The sequence below is a fragment of the Lemur catta genome, chromosome 5 (assembly GCF_020740605.2).
Source record: "Lemur catta isolate mLemCat1 chromosome 5, mLemCat1.pri, whole genome shotgun sequence".
Taxonomy (NCBI): domain Eukaryota; kingdom Metazoa; phylum Chordata; class Mammalia; order Primates; family Lemuridae; genus Lemur; species Lemur catta.
Genome location: NC_059132.1, coordinates 49,189,460 through 49,212,363, shown reverse-complemented (window position 1 = coordinate 49,212,363; position 22,904 = coordinate 49,189,460). Strand labels below are relative to the sequence as shown.

The 22,904-nt window shown below is 40.5% G+C and overlaps 1 protein-coding gene and 1 non-coding gene across 2 annotated transcripts in view; both read left to right on the top strand.

Annotated features, from left to right (window-relative positions):
* Positions 1 to 22,904, top strand: part of LOC123638769 (putative ankyrin repeat domain-containing protein 19) — a 79,843-nt gene that overhangs the window by 12,790 nt on the left and 44,149 nt on the right. The window contains exons 6-11 of the mRNA XM_045552600.1: positions 2,398 to 2,474; positions 7,693 to 7,726; positions 10,543 to 10,618; positions 14,696 to 14,756; positions 14,844 to 15,037; positions 18,124 to 18,163. Coding sequence (XP_045408556.1) covers positions 2,398 to 2,474; positions 7,693 to 7,726; positions 10,543 to 10,618; positions 14,696 to 14,756; positions 14,844 to 15,037; positions 18,124 to 18,163 — 482 coding nt within the window. The remainder of the gene's footprint in view (positions 1 to 2,397; positions 2,475 to 7,692; positions 7,727 to 10,542; positions 10,619 to 14,695; positions 14,757 to 14,843; positions 15,038 to 18,123; positions 18,164 to 22,904) is intronic.
* Positions 1,176 to 1,282, top strand: LOC123639003. Its single transcript, XR_006735573.1, has one exon. It is a non-coding gene; the product is annotated as a U6 spliceosomal RNA (small nuclear RNA).

Here is a 22,904-nt window from a genome sequence, read left to right as displayed (position 1 = left end):
CCTAAGTACAAGGAAGACAGTTCTAATTACACGTTAGAAGGAGGGGAAAACTAGGTGTGAAGGCTCACGCCTATAATCCCAGCACTTTGGGAGGGTTAGGCAGGATGACTACTTGAGGCTAGGTGTTCAAGAACAGCCTGGGCGGCATAGGTAGACCCCATCTCTTAAAAAAAGAAAAAGTAGCCATTGGGTGGTGGTGCCTGCCTGTATTCCTAGGTAGTCAAGGGGCTGAGGCAGGAGGATCACTTAATCCCAGGCGTTTGAAGCACCAGTAAGCTATGATTGTGCCACTGCATCCCAGCTTGGGTGACAGAGTGAGACCATGTCTCTAAAAAATTTGGTAAAATCTAAAAAAGGGAAGGAAATTAAAGGACCTTTCAATCATTCTGTCGGTTCTGGTGCTGCCTTGTTGCTATTGAGACTGGTCCTGCAGTCTGGGAAGGATTGCCCTTTGCTACCAGGGTGCCCTCACTGACCCAGATCCCGCAGTCTTCATGGTGATACGTACTTAGATTTCAAAGCTACTTTTTTTTAGATCACATTCAAATGCTTAATTGCTCAGCCATCATTCCCAAAACACCAGTACTCTGCTCTGGCAGTCGGGCCTCATAGCTTTAGCCACACACATAGTGAGCAAGTTGACCTTTCCCTCACACTCAGAACTGTCTGTGGAGTACTCATGTTAGCCTAGACTTAGCCTAGACCTTTGAGCAAGGTCTCAAAGGTAATGGTCGGTTACCCTTTGAGGCCTTTGTCTGTCTTTTCTACAGCAAGTAGTAGTTGGGACTGTTCTAAAGTGTCAGAGAGGTTCAAAGAATGTTACAGGAAGAGATGAGAATTTCCTTACTTCTTTGCTACCACATCTGTATCCTGAGGGCCCTTTCTATCCCGTGTAGCACCTTTTCTTAGGTAGTAGAAGTTCCCATATTGTCCTTCCCCAGAGTAGTGGTCACCAACTCACAGTTGGCCTGGCAAGTGACCTGTTTACTGTTAGCAGTGAAAACCTCCCAAGCCACTTGCGTGTGTGTGTGTCATGTTCTAAAATTATTTTCAGATTCTTCCTAGCAAGAAAGCCATTCAACAGAATTCTCTGAATCTAAAGTAGAATAGTTGAATTTAACAGAGCCAAGCTTCATCCATGAGTCATCAGTATCCACAAAGAAAAGTAGGGCTTTGTGTTTGCTCCGGCAGCATATACACTAAAATTGGAACCCTGCAGAGAAGATTAGCATGGTCCCTGCCCAAGGGAGACATGAACATCGGTGAAGCGTTCCGTGTTTTATACAGTCCCTGAAACATCATTTTCCCATTTGCTGACTAGCTCCAAGGTAACAGTGTGTGTCAAGGCAAAAACAGGTGACACCCAATATTAAAATTGTGTTGGGACTTTCAGTACAGAAATAGTCCCGTAATATGATCTATGAAATGTCAATGGAGCTCAGTAGTGTGGAATGTTGTGTGCAAATATGTTGTTAGTACTTAGAAATGAGAAAATGTCAACTTGCATTGCCTTTGTTCAACTTAAATAAAAATAGGGTTTTGCCTTCCATGTCAGTTGGAGACGGGCATGGAGATTAAGCATCATTCTAGCAAAGATCTGCTGATTCAGAGTTTGAGCAGGTAGAGGAGGAACAGTAGTAGTCCAAGTTAGGTTATGACATCCATTAATTTTCTGCCCTTGCTGTGATTAAGTAGCTCAGTAACAGTGGACAATTATGTTATCCCATTTACTGAAGTAATATTTATAATAAATTTTGTTAAAATTATGAAACAGGTGAGATTCCCTGAATTACAAGCCACAAACAGTAGAACAAGGAATAAACAAGGGTGGGACTTAGTAACATTTTTGAAAACTGTATCATTTGAGTATTAGTACCTATGGAAAAATACAATTGTGTTTTGTTTGGGATTCCAAAATCATTTCAGCCATAAAGTTCAAGGACAAATTATTCCATTGATTCCCTATCTTTCTGAGCCTTGTAAAAATGTTCTCTCATTAAATGTTGTTTTAGAGCCCAGTGAACTAAGGCAGTAAAATCCTTATTTTTAGAAGGCAGTGAGCCTGAGAGAAGCAACTTGTCCAAGAACAAATAGCTGTTGCTTACAGAGAGCTAGGACTTCTTCTGAGTTCAGGACACGTTGCATCATGTCAAGGGACCTCTGGTTAATTCACTGCTCTATACTCCCTTCATGAGTACTTCACCTTACTTTTCTTCTTTAACTAGAAGCTTAATAAGAAGTTTGTTGAGCTTACAAACTTGAGGTATATGGGATAATTAAAGATCTGTTATTATAATAGCTCTGATATTGTCTGAAATACTCTTCAGAATTTAATTTATTTGGTAAATGATTTTCATGTCAGTATTAAAATAGTAATTTTATTTATTACATTTTTAGAAATAGAATTCCCCAACAAATTTCACAAGATAAAGAAGAAAAGATTCTGGAAAATCCTTCTCAAATTAGCAATCCAGGTAAGCCTTCTGACAGTGACTGCCTCTTTGGTGGGCGTACAATAGATACATAAGTAGGAATAGTGAGGTTTTGAGTATAAAGGAGGAGTTTAAAAGGTCAATGTGTAAACTGCATGCATATTTCTTCTTGAATATTTTTTAGTAGTCTAGAATGCGGAGTTACTTTAAGTTAGGCATACGTCACTTATTATCTCAAACAATATTGTCTGGAAAAAAATCATTTATTTAATTTTGGTCCCTAAAATCCTGTTTGATATTTTTGGCTAAATAAGAAAGAAGATTTTTAAGTTAGTATATTCCGTTTCCAGTCACATTATAATGAATTGCGCTTGGTATAAAAACGCATCTTCTATTTAATTTTCATAATAAATGGTTTGCATTTAGTGAATAGTAGTTACAGTTGACCTTGAACCATGGGAGGGTTAGGGACGTCAATCCCCTTTCATTCGAAAGTCTGTGTATAACATTTTACTTTGCAAAACTTTACTTACAGCCTACGGTGGACTGGAAGCCTTGTGATAACATAAATAGTCAATTAACACATAGGTTGTATGTCATATGTGTTATATATTGTATTCTCACAATTAGGTAAGCTAGTGAAAAGCAACTGTTATGAAGAAAATCATAAGGAAGAAAAACTACATTTCCTATTCATGAACTGGAAGTGGATCATCATAAAGGTCTTTATCCTCTTTATCTTCACATTGACTAGGCAGATAAAGAGGAGGAGGAATAGGAGAGGTTGGTCCAGCTGTGTCTGGGTGACAGAGCAGAAGAAAATCTGCATCTAAGTGGACCCCTGCAGTTCAAACACCTGTTGTCAAAGGGAGACTATGTATTTGTATTACATAGTGATTTGTGTCACAGAAAAGTAACTATTTTTAAAACCGAGAACTCAAAAATACCTTTCTGATAGCATAAACAAATGACAATATTAACTGCAAATTGTGGCCAGTGTGCAGCAATACTAATAGGAGAATATTATTGTATTTACTTATTTTTGGAGACAAGGTCTCACTCACTCTGTTGCCCAGGCTAGAGTGCAGGGCCTAGAGTGCAGTCAGTGCAGTAGGATCATCATAGCTCACTGTAACCTCAGACTCCAGGGCTCAAATGATCCTCCTGCCTCAGCCTCCCGAGTAGCTGGAACTACAGGTGCATGCCACCAAGCCCAGCTTATTTTTAAATTTTTTGGCAGAGATGGTTTCTTTCTTTTTTTGAGAGAGAGAGAGAGAGACTCACTTTGTTTCCCAGGCTAGAGTGCCATGGCATCAGCCTAGCTCACAGCAATCTCAAACTCCTGGCCTCAAGCAATCTTCCTGCCTCAGCCTCCTGAGTAGCTGGGACTACAGGTGCTTGCCACCGCACCCAACTACTTTTTTCATTCTATTTTTAGTTTGCTGGCTAATTTTTTCTATTTTTAGTAGAGATGGGGTCTGACTCTTGCTCAGACTGGCCTAGAACTCTTGCCCTCAAGGATCCTCCTGCCTCAGCCTCCTATACTGCTAGGATTACAAGCATCATGGGCCACCATACCAAGCCAGTGGATTATTTTATAAAGATACCTATTGAATGAAGATGTCAGAAAAGCAACTCTTTGTTGAGAAGTACAGATTATGTTAGAAATCCGTATACCAACAAGGTCTCACTATTATTGAATTCATTCCCCATAGGTTAAAACCAAATGATATATATTTACTTCACTAGAACGAGATGTGTTCTCCTATCTGCTGGATAATTGTCATGATAACAGTGACTTTGTGTCCCTTAGCCAAATGATTTTCATAAGAAATATTCCAGTAGCCCAACCGTGGGCTAAACCAATAATAATAAAAGTAGAGAAGTATTTCACAATAACAAAAATGCTACTGTGCTACCTAGGTGGGACACCTACATCCTTGTACAATCTGAAGTATATGACGGCACCTTTAATGTAGTATATGTTCATCAAAGAAATTCCATAATTTAGGTATTGTAAGTAGTAGGAGACAAAGGTCGAGTAGGCATAGTTTTTGTCTTTGAGGTGCTTGTGATAAGCTAGACCTGTTCCTGTTTAACTTCTGTGTTTCTTCAACGGAATTGTCAAGCCATTTTTATTCATCGTATTCACTTGCCCACCTCACAAACAGCTATCAAATGTCTTTTGGGTGATAAGTATTGTTCTGATATAACTAAACACGTACATTTTACAAATACAGTCAGGAACTTATTTTTATTGTTACTTATATTATTTACTACTTTATTCAGTGGTTACTGGGTGCCAGATGCCCTCTGGGAGCTTATTAATGTAATCATTATTTACCTTGTACTTATCGTGTTAAATGTGTGCCAGACACTTTAAGTCTATCATGCAGAATTAATTCTTTAGACATTGACTAGGATTTAAGGTAAGCAAGGCAGAGTGAGTAGAAGTTTGCCAGGTAAAGAGGCAGAAAGATGGTGCTTGGCAGAAGGAACACCTAGCAGGATTGCACATGAGGTCCAAGAACAGCAAGTGCAAAAGCTGAGACTCATGGGTCAGATTTGCAAGGTTTTCCAGCAGTTCCATTTTCCTGGGGGTCACAGGATTAGAATTGAGTATGAGGGCATTGTGGTTGTGGTGTAAAGCAGGGATGGTCAAGCTTTTTCTGTAAAGGGTTGAGGTAGTATACCTTTTAGGCCAGGTGGTCTCGGTCATGTCTATTCAACCCTGCCATTGTAGTATGAAAGCAGTCATAGATAAGAGGTAAGCAAATAGACATGACTGTGCTCCAGTGAAACTTGGTTTAAATAACCGTGTGGCAGGGCAGATGTGGCCTGTGGCCTGTAGTTTGCTGACCCCCCATGTAGAAGGTAGATGGAAGGTTACCATCTAATGAGACTGGAGGACAAGAGAAGGAAGCTTTTACAATAGTCAAAGCTGTAGTTTCCTTGTCACACAAAGCTTGGATTAGTAGCAATCTAGTGGTTACCCATCCACAGTGAAGGAAATGGTTAGGAAGGTCAGTTTATTCATTTTAAGACGTTGTTCTTTTTCTTGCCTTTTCCTTTTTTTACTTATTTTTTTTTTTAAATTTAAGAAGTAATGGTAATAGTTGGTGGGCTTTTCCCCCTGTGAGAGCCAGAAGTTAAGAGTCCATGCTGAATCTTGAAATAAAACCTTGGTGGTAGACATGTAAAGAGGAGTTGGAAGAGAAAGACAGTTCATATGATTTAGTGGTTATTGAATGTTCAAATTTAAGGGCAGAGAGAAATCTCAGCTGTCTGACTCACAGGTTTCCAGGTTATGCAGTCACGTTTAAATTGGACACGAGGAAAGAGTAGCAAACTGTCAGGTGTATAGAGAAGAGCAGCAGGTCAACAGGGAAGATTAACTTTTTTCTATCCATGTTGAGTTTAACGGGATATTCATGTGGGATATTTTCAGTTGGTAATTGGATGATAGGCATTTCTACCAGGAGATGGAACCCTGAGGTTGGAGTCACAGACTTGGAATACTGTTACTGTAATTACCAAAGTCATAGATCTGAATGAGCTTCTCCTTGATAGGGAAGATGTAGAATGAGAAGGCGGCCAGTGCCAAAACCCTTGGCGCATCCACGTTTCCCAAAGGAAAAGGAGTCGGCAAAGAAGACTGAGCAGTGGGTAGAGAAATGTCGGAGAGGAATCAGAGCAAGTTATGTTGTAAAGATTTTTTAAAACATGAGAATTTCAAGTAGGAGACTATAAATTCTGACAAGTAAGACTACTAAAGTGAGGTGGATTGAACTTTCTCATCTGTGGTGGTTCCCTTTTCAAAACAACAATTTTAAAATTGTAAGGTCTACTTTGTATGTGACTCGTACTTGTGGTGTCCAGATGTGGAAAGACACATCTTTAAGATGCTACCTAAAAGTTTTGTAACTGCAGCAGGTATCCACATAGGGTCAGGAAAATTGTCTAGACGGGTGAGTCCAATGTGCCAATATTACTCCAAAATTGTTAAAACCTGAAGATCACCTGTAAGGGGAAGTGTTGTCTCTCTTATCTGCTTGTTGTGGAAATGCTTGCTTTATACTCACGGCCTTGATGAGCTCTTGTGCACGCATTCTGAAACAAAACCTGGCAGCAACACTGGAAGCCACTGTGGAACACACATACCCTCCCTCTGATGTGGAATCATAACACAGCCATTTTTGGACTGGGTTTCAAATTTTGGTCAGCAATGGATTACAGACCTGCAAGTTGGAGAAACTGACATCGTTTAAATACTTTACTGCAGAAAACTGAAAGAATATATGGAGGAAACTATAAGGGGATATGCTGAATATACTGGTTCTCAGTACTTGGGGAATTCTGGTGACTTCAGTAGAAAAGTCAGTACCTGAATGTCTTCATTAGTGCAGTTCTCTTTCCATTTGCCTTCTTCTGATATCTCTGCTTTTCCTGCTTTCTTTTTAATTTCATCTCCAACGAGAAAATAGTGTGAGGACACATTACTAACATATGTATGTCTTACAAGTGTTTATTATTTCCTTTGAAGACAGTTGGCTACTTGTCCTAAAGTGTATCTGGTATTCTCTTAGATTCTAATGGCAAATGTCTGTACCACAATGACAGTGTCACTGATGATGGGCTGCCAAGATTTTAGGTGTCTTCTGGGTTGTCAAATACTATGTGTTCTATCTGGCATAGTTTTCATGTGAAATGCTTTTCTGGTATTATGTTTGTTCAGAAGTTGGTAATCTGTGATTTAACTAGAATACTTGGTGGCTTGGATCACAACACTTTTAACCATCTATCTATATCTGTATCTGTATCTATCTATCTGTCTGTATGATAAACCCGCATTACCCTCGAAATAACTTAGAGGTCCTAGTGGTCCTTAATGGTCACAGCCATCTGTCTTGGAGCAGTGTATAACTCTTCCTATGCTTCGGATGCAACTGTATGCACTTTTTGACTTGTTCTTTCAAGAGCGTCCTTTAGTAGGTGAACAGTGTTTTTAGTTTCAGAAGAAATGAACAGAAATCTTAGAAACGAATAAGAGGAGCTTGTGATCAACAGTACAGTATTATAGCATATCCAATGATTTTATGTGATCATAGCGCACTGCAGGGTTAAAGTGTCAGCCTCAAGCAATACGCTCACCTCAGCCTCCTAATTACCTTGGGATTATAGGCCAGGATGCTATCGTAGGCTTTTAATATTCCATAATTTTATATGGTTGATTTAAAATATATTTTACTTTTTTCTTTAGTAGTGGATGAGATTACTGAAGACCCCATGTTCAGGTAGGATTTTACATATTTTTAAAAAATTATGTGTTCACTAAGGGAATACAAAGCAAAGAAACTAATATTTGATGAGTGTTCTACTATGAGCTAGATGCCATATCGTGTACTTAACATTGATCATCTCGTATAATCTCCACAAATACTTGCAAAGTACTTGTGCTATTCCTGTTTAGGAATTAGGCTACTGTGGTTCTGAAGTTGACTAATTGTCCCATGATCCCATACTGAACAAGTAGCTGACCCATGATTTGACAATAAACCTGCCTGGCTCCCAAATCCCTACTTCTTCCCCTGAGCATATGATAGAGAACTGTGCAGCACTGGGATCCAGGTACAGGTCCAACTGAGATCGATGCAGAAAGTCAGATTTAGTTATACGTTTACTCTCCTCAAAAGTGTTCCTTAGAAGCCTGGTTAGTCAACAGCTTGTCCTGATATGTTCAACAATTGCAGTGGTCATTGTTTTCACCATCAAAAGTTTGAGGGCAGATCTCACTTTGCCGTGGCCACAGGACCATAGGTTTAACATGAGCAAGACCAAGCAAGTCCTAGAAGGAGTTAATTTCCTGTAAGTGAAGGATATCTACATGTATGCCATGTTTTGTTAATTACAGTTAGCATCTATTTAGAGGATTTTTCTGATTGATCTTTCTACTTACTGACTTCCCAGTAAGTAGACAGTAAGACTATCCTCAGCTACTGCACATGCCTAGTTCATGAAGATTTTTCTTTTTTCCTAGCATCTGTTTTCTTCTTCTGTGACTTTTCTCTAATCTTGTCTTGATTCTGTTTTCTTTCTTCTCTGCCTTTTTTGGTATTTCTTTTGTTGTGTTTTTTTTCTTTCCATTCTGCCAGCTAAGTCTTCCACATTTTCCTATAGAGGAAATCCAAAGCACACAGAATTTCAGGATTTTAAGCAATCTTAGAGACCAAGCAAAGTATTCTCTAGGAATTCCACCTGTGCTTAACATCCTGCCCTAGTAATTGCTCAGGTGGAGAACCTGAAAGTCAAAGAGATTAAAGTGACTCATTTGGAGATAGTGAGTGTTAGAAATGAGATGTGAACTCAGGTTTCTTAATTGAAAGCCCAGTACTCTTCCTTGTTTATCATCCTGTAGGTGAGTGTTTTAATAATAGACAGTGGGTGTGGGTCTAGTGAGGCCAACGGAAAAGCATAAGAATGGAATTAGCTGATGAACTCAGTGTTAGTGGATATGAATGGAATTAGCAGGGGAACACCAAGTTTGAAGAGAAACAACACTGGGTTGTATAGGAATAAGTGTTTTAGAAAAGAAATCAGAATATTGGAGTATCTGAGAAGTTTGATAAAGATGAATCATAGGAATGAAGGACACAGGGTGTCGGGAGTTATCTAGAAGAGTATCTTAAAATAGAGGACTCAGAGGGAGTCCTGAAGAGCTTGCTGTTTTTTTTTGTTTAATTGGAGGAACTGACAGATTTGGAGGTTGCTATTGAAAGATGTTTGAAGAATTTTGGAAGAATCTGTAGAGCAGATCAGAATGTGGTATCATCTGCTTCCACCTCAAGTTACAGAGGACTGGCTTAGAGCCCCTGGATTCCTAGGGTCTGGAGGTTCCTGAAAGACAGATGTGTGTCCCAGGTCCGGTGTCTCCGCCACCTCTTTTCCCAATTCACTGATGTCCTTCCCATGTACATGTAGGGAAGGCAGGGGTGGGAATGGCTGGGAGATCACTCATGGAGCTTCAGTTGGGTAGTTTGTAGCATGTCTCTGCTAGGAGAGTGTGACTGAGCGTCCCTTTCACTTGTTTTCTAGGAGCAGGGAAATAGAGATCTCCTGCTCTTGGTCACTTGGGCCCATCCTTTCAGGAATCTGTGCTTTCTTAGGCTGAATATTTAGAGGTTGGAGACTGCCATGGAGCCCTGCAGAAGAGGGAGGGACCTGGAAGTGGGAGCCCATAAGAAGGAAGATGTTTAGATAATACTATGGGAAATAGAAGTACAACTTCCAGGATTCTGTTTTTCCAGGAGTCTCTCTGCTTGGGTATCTGAGTGCCTGTGAAGGTTTTTAAGGGCTTGCTAGTTTATGTGGACCTGAATAAGATGGGACCTATATCGGGGAAACTATTGGATTTTATAATTTTTAAGTTTTTATTGTTTCTGGGAAGAGTATTTCTAATAACAACATATGCATTTACTGGTGTTTTTTTTTTTCCCCCTTTATCGATTATCAGTGTGTATGCATTTGTTCTTTGACTTTTGTGCATTTAACTTCCAGGCATTTCAAATGTTTTGGGGCACTCCTTGTGCTGTTTGTGGGTAGAGGGAAGCAATGGGGCCTTCAGAAAGGATTTCCATGGTGAGAGTCCAAGACTGCCAATCTTGAGTGATACAGATTAGTCTTAGAACCAGAGGTAGATAACGGAGAAGGGGTGGTATCTTTCTACCTTGTTTCAGGTTATCAGGTTTGTTCCAGTTCAGATAACACGAGTTATGTCAGCCATTAACTGGATAGGCTATTAGTTAAGAGAAATTATTCTCAGGCTCTGTCAGTGTATTAGCTGTCACTAATCATTATGGAACTAGAAGTAAGTTTTCATTGAATATTTCCAAGTTTGGAAGAGGCGGAGAGAAAAACAGGTAAGTAAAATTTTTCTTAAATCAGAGACTAAATACTAACTCTATGAAGAAACGGCATTTAGTATAGTGGTAGGTGACCTTTCGCCTGATTCTTGTGTTTTATTTGGGAGTGGGTGCCCAGGTAAGAACTGGCCAATGTTTTTCTTTTAAGGAAATGACCTGGCTTATTTCTGTTGTTTATTTTTGCTGTAAAGGATTTCCATCAAACCGGATATTTATGGAAAACCAGATACTGACTCATTTTCTGAACACCTCGATGTTGATACCAAGGTAAAATAGTCTCTCAAGAAACTAATTTTTTCACTGTGTATATCTAATTTTCTATAGTGTTAACTCATAATATTTAGCAGTGGTCCACCTATCATGGTTTCATCTTGGTAATAGAAAGTTGTTCAGAGAACACCATTTGATAATAGGACCCCTTGAATTTTTTCTTTAAATTTTTACTTTGGTAAATAAGAGAGGATTGATAAATAGTTTTCAGGGGGTGGGTCTGAATAAAAAAAGAATGATCCAGGAAATACAGAGTGACAGGGAAATTGTATTAGGTAAAGCTTTCCCATGGTAGAGGAAATATGAAATTTGGTCCAGGTTAATTTGCATACATGTTCTTACTGTTACTTTTAGATCATACTGACATGACTCTTATAATACTTATGTCTGAATTAATCTTTAATGCATCCAGTTGCTTATTACGGTGATCATGGAATCTCCCTGGTGCCTTTTATTTCCAAAACTGTATAGCACATAGCATATAGTTCCTCTTTTTTCTCTTAGACACATGTTATTTTGGTATCATATAGTTTTTAGGAGAGATCTTTTTCTCTATTTATACCCTTAGTGCTCTATTTAGACTTAAATAATATTAGAAGTAGTGGAACTTTAGCTAGGCATGGTGACGTGAGCCTATTGTCCTAGCCACTTGGGAGGCTTTGGTGACAGGATTGCTTGAGCCCAGGAGTTCAAGATGATCTGGGCATCATGGTGAGACTGTATCCCTACTGAGAAAAAAAAGAATTTGTGGACATTTAGAAATTTGAATTCTCTTTCTCAAACCTTGCCTCTTGTTGAGATGGGGAGATGGAGGTTTGTTGTTACATTGTCTCTTTCCCCACCCTGTAGATGCAACAGCATGAATTATACTGGTACATTTAGTTTAATCTTGAAGTCAGTAGGTGGTGCCTGTGGGTAAAAGTCTGCCAAATTCTGTACCATGCAATGTGTCAGTGCTGTGCTGACCCGTACATGTTGATCGCCCTGCCAGTACATGTTGCTTGCAGGAGAGAGTCCACTGTAGTGGGGTTTTTGGCACCTGTTTTTAGCCTCAGTCAATCATGAGAAGCACGTTGTCCCAGGCAATGGGGGGTTCTCGATCCCCCAGGGGACCCCTTCTTGTGCTGCACCAGAGCTGTCAGGGAGAGGCAAGTGAGACTGGGTGGGGATGGTTTCGGAGAGCCATGTTGAGGCTCCACAAAGGTGGATACAAATGCTGTCTCAGCAGGGGACACGGGTCATGTCTCAGACCGCTGGAGATAGCCACCAGTTAGGGGCTGGGTGTTCCCACCATGCCAACAAGTCTGCTCCTGTGGGAGGAGAAGTCAGGAATTCCCAGTCCAGCAGATGGGAGTGGGTTTCACTGTCCTGCCACTTCCCTTGTCCCGCAGCTCTCCTCTGGCATCTGGTCCCTGGCAGCAGTCCAAGGCAAATAAGTTTACCAGTAATGCGTCTGCAGGCTATAAGCTTCTAGCTTCCCTTCCCAGGACCCTGGCCCTGACAGAAAACATGCCCATCTTGTGAGGGGAGGGGTACTCGGCAAGTTGGCAAGTTCACTGTGGCTCAGACCCACAGTGAACTCTGCTTTTATTTCTGCCCAGGTGGCCTCCCTCCCTTCTGAAGGTCAATTCACACATCCCCATGGCCCCGAATGATGTGATTGAATCCTGGCGGAATGGGAAAGGCCTGCAGAGCTGGCCTTCCATCTGATGAGTTGAATCCCCAAACTGTGACAGGGAGAGGCGTTTTTGTCCTGAGTTGCCCATGGAGTACTCAGGGAGGATTAATGTCCTTGTGCTTTAGAGTAACACCCATTGTGCTGGAGAAGCCAGCCAAGGCAGGACTAGGAGGTCCTGTGGGCAGGGCCCTCACGGTCAGAGTACCCCTTGGATCATTGCAGTTTCATAGGGGGAGAGGTGTGAGGTGCACTATCTGTGGCATCCATGGTATGGAGGGAACGGGGACAAAGGCGAGGAAGTTGCTCCTGATTGCCATAGCATAGTCATCCCTTGGGGTGCCCATGCCAACCCTGAGCAGGAATGGCCATGGCTGTGTCAGCAGCGGTAGGTAGGAGAGGGTAGGAGGAGAAGGAGGAAGAGAAGAGTCTAAAAGGAGGAGACCTGGCCCTCTGGTCCCGTATGTCTCGAGGAGCCCTTCTGGCATGCTATGCTGTACTCTGACCCTTAGGCAGCCTGCCTGGAATGTCCCAGATTTGGGATGACACAGTTCACCCAGGATTCACTGGCCAACTGGCTGTTGCTGTGTGAGTGTGTGATGCAGAATATTTGTGGGGGGACAACGGAAAAGAAAAATAAGACACTGAAGGGCTGAATCCCCCTAGACAGGACAAAGAGGCACGATTTTCATGAAAGCGGTATGGCACTCACTGCATGTGCTCGGGTGTATGGTGAGGAAGAGCATCCTCCACAGTGCTGGCAGCCTGGTGCTGTGTTCTCAAGAACAGAGGGGAGCTGTCTGAGAGATTCAGAGCCTGCAGACTGCCAGAGGTGCGAGGGGAGGAAAAACAAACCTCCCCGCCTACCCTTTCCGTGGGGCTCCCAGTTCCTCGGGGGTCTCTCTCTGCTGTAATCTTGCCCCTTCTTCTTCTGCCCTGAGACTTTTTCCTGTGGGATCTGTGGTGGCTTCTGGCACTGTTTCCTCAGAATGGCACCTGGGCTGTGCCTTGTCATCTGAAACTTTCTGTTCTTTCTCACAAGATCTGGTTCCCAGTGTGTCTAGTCAGCCCTTCTGCCTGTATCCCCTCTATGCTTTTCCTACTGGGGGCTTTTAGAGATATCTTTCATTACAAGCCGCACAGTACCTGTGTGAACACTGAGTGCTTCCTCAGTCACAAGATTGTGGAGCGTGGACCTTGGGGACATTGGGGCGGGGCAGACCATTCTCCCCCCCCACCTGCAGCAGCTGGGGCACTGGGTGAGCAAGGGCACCGCTCCCTCCCCCTAGCCAGTGTCTTTCATGCCTTATCTTTAGAATTCTGATTGCACATTTTTTTCCTCCAAGTAGATTAATGAAACATATCTGTTTCCATATGTTTCTCTTTGTAGTAATAAAGTTTGCTTTTAGGTAGTGGTAGATGACCAAGTTTAACTACTTGAATGTCTCATAGCAATAAAATCAAAGTCTACAGAGTAGAGAAAAAAAGTAACTCTGAAATAAATATTAGGCATTACTATTATGGATATGCTATGAACAGAAGTCTGTTATATATTTTATTGTTCTGAATGTTTTCCTTTTTCCTCCTTGATTTATGTTCATAACTGAGTGGGAATGTCTCTTTTTTTTGTTTGTGTGTTTCTCCATGCTCCCCCGCCTTTTGAAATGGTTTTACATCCACGTACATTTTCCTTGCAAAAGATGTTTCTTCAGTGTCTGTCCCTTCATTCCTTCTCTGTCTCCATATTTAGTTACAGCTTTCTATGTAGTAGCTATGTGTGCCTTTCCTTCATCCGTCTTTACCTGACATGGTTTATTCCTGTTTACTTCCCTCTTTCTTGCAAAGCCCTGAGTGGGTACAATCATTTACCTTTAGCTTTTTAAGGAACATGATAGAAGTGACTTATACCATTTGCAGTGTCAACCCTTTTACATAAGGTACTACTAAAAGCTAAAGTCCCATATATTGCTGGGCAAGAGATAACTCATACAAAGATAATACAAAGATAAATCATGCGAACATATGTCAAAATATAACACGTGATTAATGTAAGTTCCTTAATGTTACTTCTTTCAAAAATGCTCTAAACTATCTGGGAAAATTTTTGTCCTAGGTTATTCTTGTTATGAAAATAATCTAATGCATGTCATAGTGTTTGTACAGTAATGAACTAGGGGTAAGCGGAGTGATATTTTGAGGATATCTGTATGAGCTCTCATAATCCTCTCCCCATGAGAAGATGTAGGTGAACAAATCAGAGAATCGAGGGTTGTGTCTACATCCGAGTGACTCCAAAATCTGTGCCCTTTGTGTTAGATCGTATGGTAATGGTGAATATTATTCTTAATTTACCCACTTTGATACTCGTTATTCTTAAAGCTGTTGTTTTTTTTTTCTAGAATGTTCTGCCACCAGGGGTAATAAAGCAAATGACTGCTTATGGGCGACACATGAAAACTGGTAAGCTATTTGAAGATTTTCTATTTTTGTGTTATCTCTTGTTATTTAATTAAAAATATTTTCATATACTCTTTATTTTTATGGTAGTACAAGCCAAATTTACTGTGAGAACAGAAGATGGAACAATGTTTGAAGACAGTATTTTTAATGATCCACCTGTGGTTCCAAGCCTTCCCACAGCATCAGTCGATGTGCAGGGCTTTCATGATCCGTTCCTGCAACCACCTGGCCCTGGTCTGAAAGCTTCCTTCAAGTCTTCAACTAAGCCAGGTAGTACAGAGGTAAGTTAATGTAAGCAACAACAGCAACAACAAAAACCCCTTCTTTTCCCCATGCTTTTTTCACATACCACCCCGCATCTCCATCATGCTGACAAGGATCGTAGAAATGTATGTCCTCAAGATCATACTAGAAAGCAGTGTAATCACACGAGAGAGAGATGTATAGGATTGAGATTTCTAAAGTTTGGTTGGGAGTAAAGAATTCTTTGAGTTGCCATTGTGTGAGCAGAGAATTAGAAAGCAACCCAAAAGGACTGCTCAAAGAGACATGTAGATGAGAAAGGGATGAGGGGGAGGAATTCATGTGAGAAGGGCAAGATAAATAGAAGGGTTGAATAAGAGAGTCAAAGTGAGAGATTATTATAAAAACACCACAGCAATAGTGGAGTTTAATGAGAGCAGGAACTCTCCATATGTAAAATCCAATGGAAATTCTTTTAAATGCAAATTGAGAAAAGACAATCAGCACAAAAGATGCTCAGATTCTTCAGAATGACATGTACCTGATTTCAGTGAAGAAATGAAAGACAATTTGAAAATGATTAAGGTGATGGATATCCCAATTACCCTGTATGATTCTACTAATATGAAGGGTCAAATTATCACATGTAGGCCCCATATATGTGCACCAAGTATGCAGCAATTAAAAATGACTTAGAAATAAAAGAATTTATTCTTCATTTCTGTTAAATTTAGTAAAGTGATGTCTTAATCTGAATCTAGTAAAACCTATGTCGTAGATAATGCCAAGAGATGTCTATCTTGGGGCTTGTCAGATTTTTTAATGAATTATTTAGTTTAGACTCTTGTTCCTTCCTTAAGGTTGCTAACTTAGTGTTTTCTCTATCCATAACTTGCCTAAGTAATATATCTTACTGTTTGATACAATCCTGGTGACTGTTTTAGATCTTTTAGAGAATAAGGAGAAAGAAATAAATAAACCTTTTATTTGATCTTTTGATTAATTAAAATTATAATCTCAGATTATATAAGGGAGGTTCTGAATTTTTATTGATGCTAAGAGAAAAGAAATTTTGAGCCACAGGCCTCTTAGAGAAATAAATGCAGCAATTATTTATTTCTGCAGTTATTCTCATTGATCTTATGCTAATACTATCTGTATGTAAAGGGCACCTGTATATACACATGCCATGAACTTAAACATAATTGGTGACTCTTCTCTCACATAAACTACTTATAGAAACAATGAAGGAATGATTTCCAATGGAGAATACAAAATCATCTCTAGACGATGGTTTTTTTCTTTGAAAAATATCTCCCCAAAAGGGGACCCTTTATATTATTCACAGGAAGCTTTATGAACTTTAGTATTTATAGATTTTTGACCTGGCCCAGAGATGAATTCATCTCTTAAACTCAGGAATCGTTTACACCTGACATTTGAGCCTGTTTCTTCTGTCTTCCTAGGAATATTGGGTCTTCCTTCACAATCATAGATGTTTTCGGATTTTTGATCTTCAACTTGAATAATCATGGCTTCATTTTCTTCATGCTAGATGCTCTCTCTGATTTTTAACTAATATCCTATGTGGCATAAAGAGGAAATTAGAGCTATTACTATGTCCTTTACCGGGGCAGAAGAAAAACCATGTCACATCCAACATGGGGATTTACATTTCCTTCTAAAATTATAGTAGTATTTAAACATGCCTCCTAATTCTGTAATCACACAAATGGAGAAGGAGGTCTTCTACAGATTACAACTTTTAAGATTAATTTTTACATAAGAATCCTATTGAATTGGCATTTTGAATCAGTGCTTTAGAATTCAACCATTTCATTTCATTTAAACATGCATATCCCGGCAATTTTCTGGAAGTAAATATTTGCATATATAAATGAAAGTATATTTTATATCCTTGACAGATTCTGGGTAATGTATTTGAAAACATTGCATCCCATATTATATTTCCCTACTCTCATTTTCATTTCCAGAATTTCCAAGTTCTTTCAAGGTTTGCATTATTAAATTCTACCACTTTAGTACATTTTTCAAATATTTACCTTCTGAACTCTGTAAAATTTTCCCAAGTAAGCTAACCGAATCCTACACCCAATGTGTTTACCCAGATTTCTCTTGTGCATCACATCCACTAGGTGCCTCAAATTCAATACATTGCCAAATGAAGCTCTCCTGGACCCTTGTCAGACTCTTCCTGGTTCTCCATAATATACTCCGACATCTGGCTTCTTCACCCTAGTAAATAACCCCTAATAAATAGCAGTGAAAGATTCAAGCAGGAACAATCCAGCTCTCCAGTCCTCCCCCCAGTCGCCAATTCTGTCATTCACCAAGTTCTGTATCTTCTCCCTGCTCACCATTTTTCCTATCTTATTATGCTTACTCACTCTCTGCCTTATGATGTTGGAAGACTGTTTTCTGGATTCCCGCCACCCCACCCCCGCTTGGTAAGTTCATTTAGCTTTCCATTGCTGCCTGGATGACCTTTCTAAAATTTATTTGTGAAGATGTAAGTCATCTCCTCATTGAGGGGATCCTCATTCCATGAAGGGGACAGCTGATGTCCTAGGATGGCACGTGACTGGTGTGGTTCAGACTGATTCTCCCGTTTTCCCTCTCCATCCCGCTTCCTATAGCTGTTTTCCAGTTTAACCACATTATTTTGCTTCCCCTATTTCCCTGGTTGCTTCCTTATCCTTGTGCTGATCCCACATGTCAAGAAATTCTTCACACCTTCGGTCTGTATTTTGTGTGTCTTTCAAAATCCATTCCTCTCTTTGTAGCGTTTCTGGAGTTTCCTAGGTAGAACGGACTGTTCTCTCCTTTGTGCCCTCACTAGACTTTGTTCAGTCCATTTGTCGAACTGGTGACTTAGTGACTTACCCATTTGTATTCCTATTTCTTTCCACACATCTCAAGTCCCGCTTGAATTATCAGGCAGAATCTGCCTTCTATTTATATGTTCCGCTTTGTCCCAGAATATTGCCCATGATTTGGCAGACACAGTGACTGTGTGTTATCTGACTGAGTGAGTGGGTGAGTGAGAGAATAAATACAATGCGTTCTGAAGTGCATTTCTTTTTTTTTTTTTTTTTTTCCACAGGAGGAGACAACAAAGCCAGCAGGTTTAAGAGAGGAAAATGGTATGAGTATTATTGAAAATGCTCCACGAGAGCAAAATGTAATGTCACTTTTACTGTAACACATGAAAATAGCACAAGCGGTAAATCAGTGAATATCTCTGAGATTTCTCCATGCGTAAATACTGTCGTAAAGACACCAGTTAACATATGTGGCTTCAAATGTAACAACCGTTTCCTGTAATTATTTTTCTTTTCCTGTTTTCCTTCATACGGCCTACCTTTTGTTCTTTTAATCTGCATCGATTCTGAAAAAATTTTTTGCTATTAATTTTATTTCATCTAAATAAAAAAGAATGGCAGTAGACTTGTATAGGTATTTGAAATATAAAGTCAGACATGTTCTCATAAATGACTCTGTGAATGACATTTTATAGCTAAGAGGTCCTTGTTAACATCTGGACCAAAGGAAGAGGAAGCGTTGTCACCTGCGGATTCGGATTCTGAGGTACTGTGTTTTGTTGTTGTTGTTATGCTGTTAAAATCTAAGCCCTGAGTGATGTTAAAATCCAAGAAGGGGTGGTGTGATGTCACAGTCTGACCTCTCCATTTGCATATAAGGGCTGATCCTCTTACAAGTTTCAGCTTATAGGTCAGAAAATAATGGTGTGCTAAGTACATTACAGCTGTACAGTATAATTCCTCTAGTTTGCTGAATTTTTTTAAGAGGCCATCATACCGTAGGGTAAAAAATAAGGCTTAGAAGTGCGAAAGAATCAATTTGGGCTTTGAAGTATGTTTACCTACAAGCTAAAGAATTCTTCCGGGTCAAGCCGTGGCCAAATGTAAAATTGCATGGTACATGGGAACGTGTGAAAGGTCTAATGACATTCAAAGACAAAGAGTTTGGAGTAGAATGTTTTGGAAGCTGGAATTAAAAAAGATAGTGCCTGAAACCTGAAGATTTTAAAATGTTGGATAGTCAAGTCAAGATGTTGAGGAAACAGGAGATGGAAAAGTGTGGGGAATAGTAAATACGTGAGAGTATAATGACAACAATACTATTTAGTGATATTTTGATGAGTAGAATTTCTTATCAAAAACAAAATGCGCTAAATATATTTGTGGCTGCTGTGCTTTTACAAGGGTAGGTAGGAACTACTGACGACGTATAGTAAGGGAACAGCTGTGGAAAGAGCTTGGAAGGGCCTGACCTCTTAGATAGAAGCAGCTGCTGCACAGTGGTACCTGGACGGAGGAGAAGTCAGGTGACATGTTAGCATCCTGGTTATGTCACGGATTACACTAGGCATGAAATTTGCAGGAACTGCCAGGGCTGTACCAGCAGCGGTGGACAGAAGAGGGAGGGAGGAGCAAGATGAGAAAAGTCTAAAAGAATGAGACCTGTCATTCTTGACATCTGTGTCTCAAGGAGCCCTTCTGGGATTCGGTGCTGTCCTCTCACATGTAGGCAGCCTGCCCAGAATGTGCCAGCTGTGATACCGCTCAGGTCCCCGAGATTCACTGGTGCCCTCTGGCTGCTGCAGTCTGAGTGGGTTGTGTAGCACATTTGTGTCGGTTCCAGTGAAATGAGAAACTGAAGGGCTGAAGCTCCCTGGGCAGCACAGAGGCACGCAATGGGTGTGAAAGCAGTATGGTGCCCACCACGTAGGCTGTGGTCTGTGGGGAGGCAGAACGACCTCCAGGGTGCCAGCGGCCTTGTGCTCTGTGCTCAAGAAGCTCCCAGTTCCCTGAGGGCAGCAGCGCTTGGGCTCCTGAGGACAGAGGGGCTGTCTGACAGTTTGGGGGCCTGCAGACTGCCAGAGGTGTGAGGGGAGGAAAAACAAACCTCCTCACCTACCCTTTCCGTGGGGCTCCCAGGTCCTCCGGGGTCTCTCTCTGCCACAACCCGTTGCTCCTTCCTGTTCTGCCCTGCGTCTTCTTCCCGTGGGATCTGTGGTTGGTTCTGGCACTGTGTCCTTAGAATTACACCTGGGGTGTGCCTTACCATCTGAGACTTTCTGTTCTTCCTCGTAGGATCCGGTGCCCGATATCTGTAGTCACCCATTCTGCCCGTGTTCCCCTCTGTGCTCTTTCTAGTGAGGGTTTCTGAAGGTATCTTTAAGACATGATATCATTACAAGCCGCACATTACTGTTTAGAGTTCTGATTACCCATTTTTTTTTCTTTCCTCCTAGGGGAAACTGATGGAATGTTTCTGTTTCTATTTTTCTCTTTTTGTATTTATAAGTTTACAGCTTTCAGATAGTGGTATGTGACCATGTTTCACTACTTGAATGCCTCATTTTATAGCAATAAATTAAAGTGTACAAAAGTGGAGACAAAAAGTAACTGTCACGTAAATGTTAGTCAGTATTATTGTGGATGTGCTATGAACAGAAGTCTCTGTTATAGATCTTATTGTGCTGAATGTCTTTTCTTTTCTTTCTTGATTTACGTTCATAATTGAGTGGAAATGTTTCTTGTTTTTGTTTGTGTGTTCATCCATGTGCCCGCAGCTTTTGAAATGGTTTTACACCCCCCTAAATTTTCCTTGCAGGAGACGTTTCTTCAGTGTCTGTCTCTTCATTCCCTCTCTGCCTCCGTATTTAGTTACAGGTTTCTTTGTAGTAGCTATGTGTGCCTTTCTTTCATCCATCAGTGCCATATGAGTTTTATTCCTGTTTATTTCTCTCTTTCTTGCAAAGACCTGAGTGGGCACAATCATTTCTCTGTAGCTTTTTGTCAAACAAGATAGAAGTGTCTTATACTACTTTGAATCTCCATCCTTTTAGGTAAGGTACTAGTAAAAACTAAACTCCCACATATTCATGGGCAAGAGATAATTCATACAAATATAAATCACGTGGATGGATGTAAAAATATAACACGTGATGACTGTAAGTTCCTTAATGTTAGTTGTTTCAGAAATGCTCTCAACTATGTCGGAAAATTTTTGTCCTAGTTTATTCTGGTTAAGAAAATACTCTAAATATGAATCATAGTGTTTGTATAGTAATGAAGTAGGGATGAGGGAGATAATATTTTGAGGACATCTGTATTAGCTCCCATAACGCTCTCCCCACATAAAGATATATGTTAAATAATGACAGAATTGAGTGTTGGGTCTACATTCAAGTTACTCCACAATCTGTGCACGTTGTGTTGATTCGTCTGGTAATGGTGAACATTACACTTGAGTTACCCGTGTTGATACTCATTTTTATTAAGGCTTCTGTTTTTTGTTCTAGAATGTTGCACAACCGGGATTGACGAAGCCAATGGCCACTTCTCAGCAACTCACGAAAAGTGGTAAGCTATTTCAAGACTGCCTATATTGTGTTATTCCTTGTTAACTAACGACACATATTTTCATATACTCTTTATTTTTGCAGTAGTAAAAGGCAAATATAATGGTGTGGGAACAGAAAAGGAAACCATGTTACAGGACGGTATTTCTCATCATCGAGATGTGGTTGAAAGCCTTCCGACGTCAGTCAAAGTCCAGGGCTTTCATGCTCGTTTCGTGGAAACACATGGCCCTGGTCTGCAACCTTTCTTGATGTCTTCAACTGAGGAAGGTCACACAGAGGTAAGTTAGTTTAAGGACCCACAACAACAAAAACCCCTTCTTTTCCCCACGCTTTGTTCACATACCACCCCCTGACCCTCATCATGCTGACAAGGATCCTAGAAAGAAATGGATGGCCTCAAGGTCATCATAGAAACCAGTGTAATGACAAGAGAGAGAGATGTACAAGATTGAGATTTATAAACTTTGGTGGGAGAAAACAATTCTTAGGGCTGCCACTGTGTGAGCAAAGAATTAGAAAGCAACCCAAAAGTGCTGCTCCACAAATATGTGGATGGAGGAATGAATGAAGGAGAAGAATTCATGTGCGAAGGGCAAGATAAACGTAATGATTGAGTAAGAGCGTCAATATGACAGATTAGTATAAAAACACCTCAGAAATAGTGGAGTTAAATGAGAGCAGGATCTCTCCACATTAAAAAATATGAAGAAAATGCTTTTATTTTTTATTTTTATTTTTATTATTTTTTTTGAGACAGCGGGCTAGAGTGCCGTGGCATCGGCCTAGCTCACAGCAACCTCAAACTCCTGGACTCAAGCAATCCTCCTGCCTCAGCCTCTCAAGTGGCTGGGACTACGGGCATGCGCCAATATGCCTGGCTAATTTTTTTCTATATATTTTTAGTTGTCCTGCTCATTTCTCTCTATTTTTAGTAGAGAGGGGGTCTTGCTCTTGCTCAGGCTGGTCTGGAACTCCTGAGCTCAGAGGATCCACCAGCCCGGGCCTCCCAGAGTGCTAGAGGGAAATGCTTTTCAAAGCAAATTAAGACTCCGGGAGGTGGGGTGGGAGGGGATGGAGGTATGACTGCATGGTGAGTGCCAGGCACACTGTCTGGAGAATGGACACGCTTGAGGCTCTGACTCAGGGGGATGGGCGGGACATGGACAATGTATATAACCTGAACTTATGTACCCCCATGATGAGCTGAAATAAAAAAAAAATGAATAAAAATAAAAATAAATGCAAATTAAGAAACGAGAGGCAGTCAGTGCAAAAGACTCTTCAGAATGACATATCCCTGATGTTAATGAAGGACTGAAAGAAAGTTTGAGATGATTGTCATGAACATTAATCAGCTGGGCATTTTAAAATTGCTAGAAGAGGATAATTTGGATGTTGCTAGCATATAGAAAAGAGAATCATTTAAGGTGATGGATATCCCAGTTACCCTGTATGGTTCTATTAAAATGAATGTTTCAAATTATCACATG